General features: G+C 31.0%; 1 protein-coding gene across 1 annotated transcript; it reads right to left on the reverse strand.

Moving 5' to 3' along the window:
• Positions 1-728: 728 nt before the first annotated feature.
• LOC131804544 (general odorant-binding protein 56d-like) lies at positions 729-1,214 on the reverse strand. Its single transcript, XM_059127563.1, has 2 exons — positions 1,149-1,214; positions 729-1,088 (listed from the first exon to the last, which is right to left on the reverse strand). The coding sequence occupies exons 1-2, from the start codon at positions 1,212-1,214 to the stop codon at positions 729-731; spliced, it is 426 nt and encodes a 141-aa protein (XP_058983546.1).
• Positions 1,215-2,222: the final 1,008 nt, after the last annotated feature.

Consider the following 2,222-nt stretch of genomic DNA (forward strand, 5'->3'; position numbering starts at 1 on the left):
TCCACGTCTACTTTAAGCCCCTTTTAATGGTAGTTTTCTATATTCGGTATTTAAACTGTTACTCTCCGAATTTGGTATTTCAATAATTTTAAATTTGGTATATTCGTAATCGGCAGTTATAGTCATATTTTTAAATGTGTTACTGTTCAAATAGTGGAGAATAATAAAATTTCAGCCCAATCAAACTGACTTTCTAGTTGTTTTTACTCTATTTGTTTGCCATGATCATACCTACATAAACTTCTATTACGCATTTATAAAATATGAACTTTCGTTCAAAAATGCAATATTTTCTAAACATAATTATGTAATCGTTATAACAAACCACACAAAAATTGCCATTAGTTTATGTCTTCAAAGCTAGTTTACACAACACGCTAGAGTCATATGTAAAGTGACATTTCACATTTTATATTTAGTATTTTAATAGCATACTTTTAGACTCTCCCAATGATTGTTAAACTTAAGGGAACGATATGTTTTCATGCTACAATCATATAAAAATAAATACAATAAACATATTTTTTAAGTTAAAAATTGTAGGAGTGTCTTAAGGAATGCTATAGAAATCCTTAAGATAATCGTGGAAAAAGTCACTTTGCATATGACTTTTGAAATTCAATATATTATCGACACTTCCATTTTAAAATATGCACTTGAATTTATTAAAATGTTCATGGATTCATTTACAACAGATTCTTCGATTTTCACAAAAACATTGCATTAATTTAATCAACCTCCACACGATTCTTGCAATAGCAATCGTATTTGTTAAAAACCGTATCGCATATACTGCCACCTGTTGTCAGATTATTACACTTCGCCATGATGTCATTGAGTTTGTCCATGCCAATAATTGGTCCCAAAACTTTTGCAATTTTTGTTGGTTGAATAACACCGTCAATGAAAAATCCCACTTTACTCAGAGTGCATTCGTAGAAGCATTTCACATTTTCTTCAACATCAACATTTCCATGTTTGCAGTGGCGTATTTTGTTTAGCATTTCCGGTGAGAGGTTTACTTGTTCGCGGCATTGGTCTATGATAGCCTCTAGAGCGGCCCTTTTGTCAGCTGGGATCGTGAAGGTCTGAAAGTGCGAGAAAAGTAATGAATTATAGAGATTACCTTAAAATAATCAATAACTTACCTTATCACCATTAATAAATGGGCTATGAAGGAAAATAACGAATACGGCAAATGCCAAAATTTTCATTTTTTTTTCAATTTGTTGGAGAGAAAACTCTGCTTAAGTTTAGCTTCTGAAGTTGTACATAAAATTTCTGATATTTATACCCAAAAATTTGTACAAAATATAAACAGTGAAGAAAACACAAAAAAACATTGTTAGTTTAGTTTTGATTATGTTTATTTAGTTACGGTTTATTCAAAAATAAATTTTCGAAATATAATGCATAAACATATTTAAAAACATGATATGACAACAATTAAAAAAAAAAAAAAATGGATCAATGATTTAAGCAATAAATAATTGTTACTGATAATAGTTTCTAAAATTAACTGGATTTCGGTACGCAACTCAATGCAACACAACAAAAAAGGCAGTAAGGAAAAGTCAGAATTCGGGAGGGGCCGACTATATCAAATTTGAAATTTGATATTTGAAGATTTCAAGATTTCAGCTCTATCCCTAAATGTAGTACTATTTAGTACTTTTTGAGCAATTATAGTACGCCTTTTCAAAACAATCTCCATATCTAAACCTCATATACCAACAGTGACCTTACTTTCAAATTTCAGCATTCAGCTACTTAATTTCCCCCATTTGCAAATTTAGTACCATTTAGGACAATTATAGTACGCATATTCAAAACCAGCTCCTTCCCTCCATCACAGGCACCAACATTGATATCCATATCAAAATTCAGGATTTCAGCTCTATTTCTTCACTCAATAAAAAATTTAGCACAACTTCATACTTTTCGTACAAGAATACTACATTTCCAAAATTAAGGATTTCTGCTCTATTTCTTCACTCATTACCAAATTTAGAACTACTTCGTATTTTTCGTACTAGTAGACTAGACATTTCCGAAACCACCGCCATATGTTCAGGCTACATCTGAACAGCGCCCCTAACACCAAATTAGAGAGTTTAAGTTCTATCTTTCACCCAATACTTAACTATACCAAATATACATAGTAGTATTAGTCCTTTTCGTGTACTGTTAGTACACATTTCCAAAATCCTCTCTTTATGACA

Source organism: Musca domestica, unplaced genomic scaffold (genome assembly GCF_030504385.1).
Source record: "Musca domestica strain aabys unplaced genomic scaffold, Musca_domestica.polishedcontigs.V.1.1 46, whole genome shotgun sequence".
In the NCBI taxonomy this organism is placed as follows: Eukaryota; Metazoa; Arthropoda; class Insecta; order Diptera; family Muscidae; genus Musca; species Musca domestica.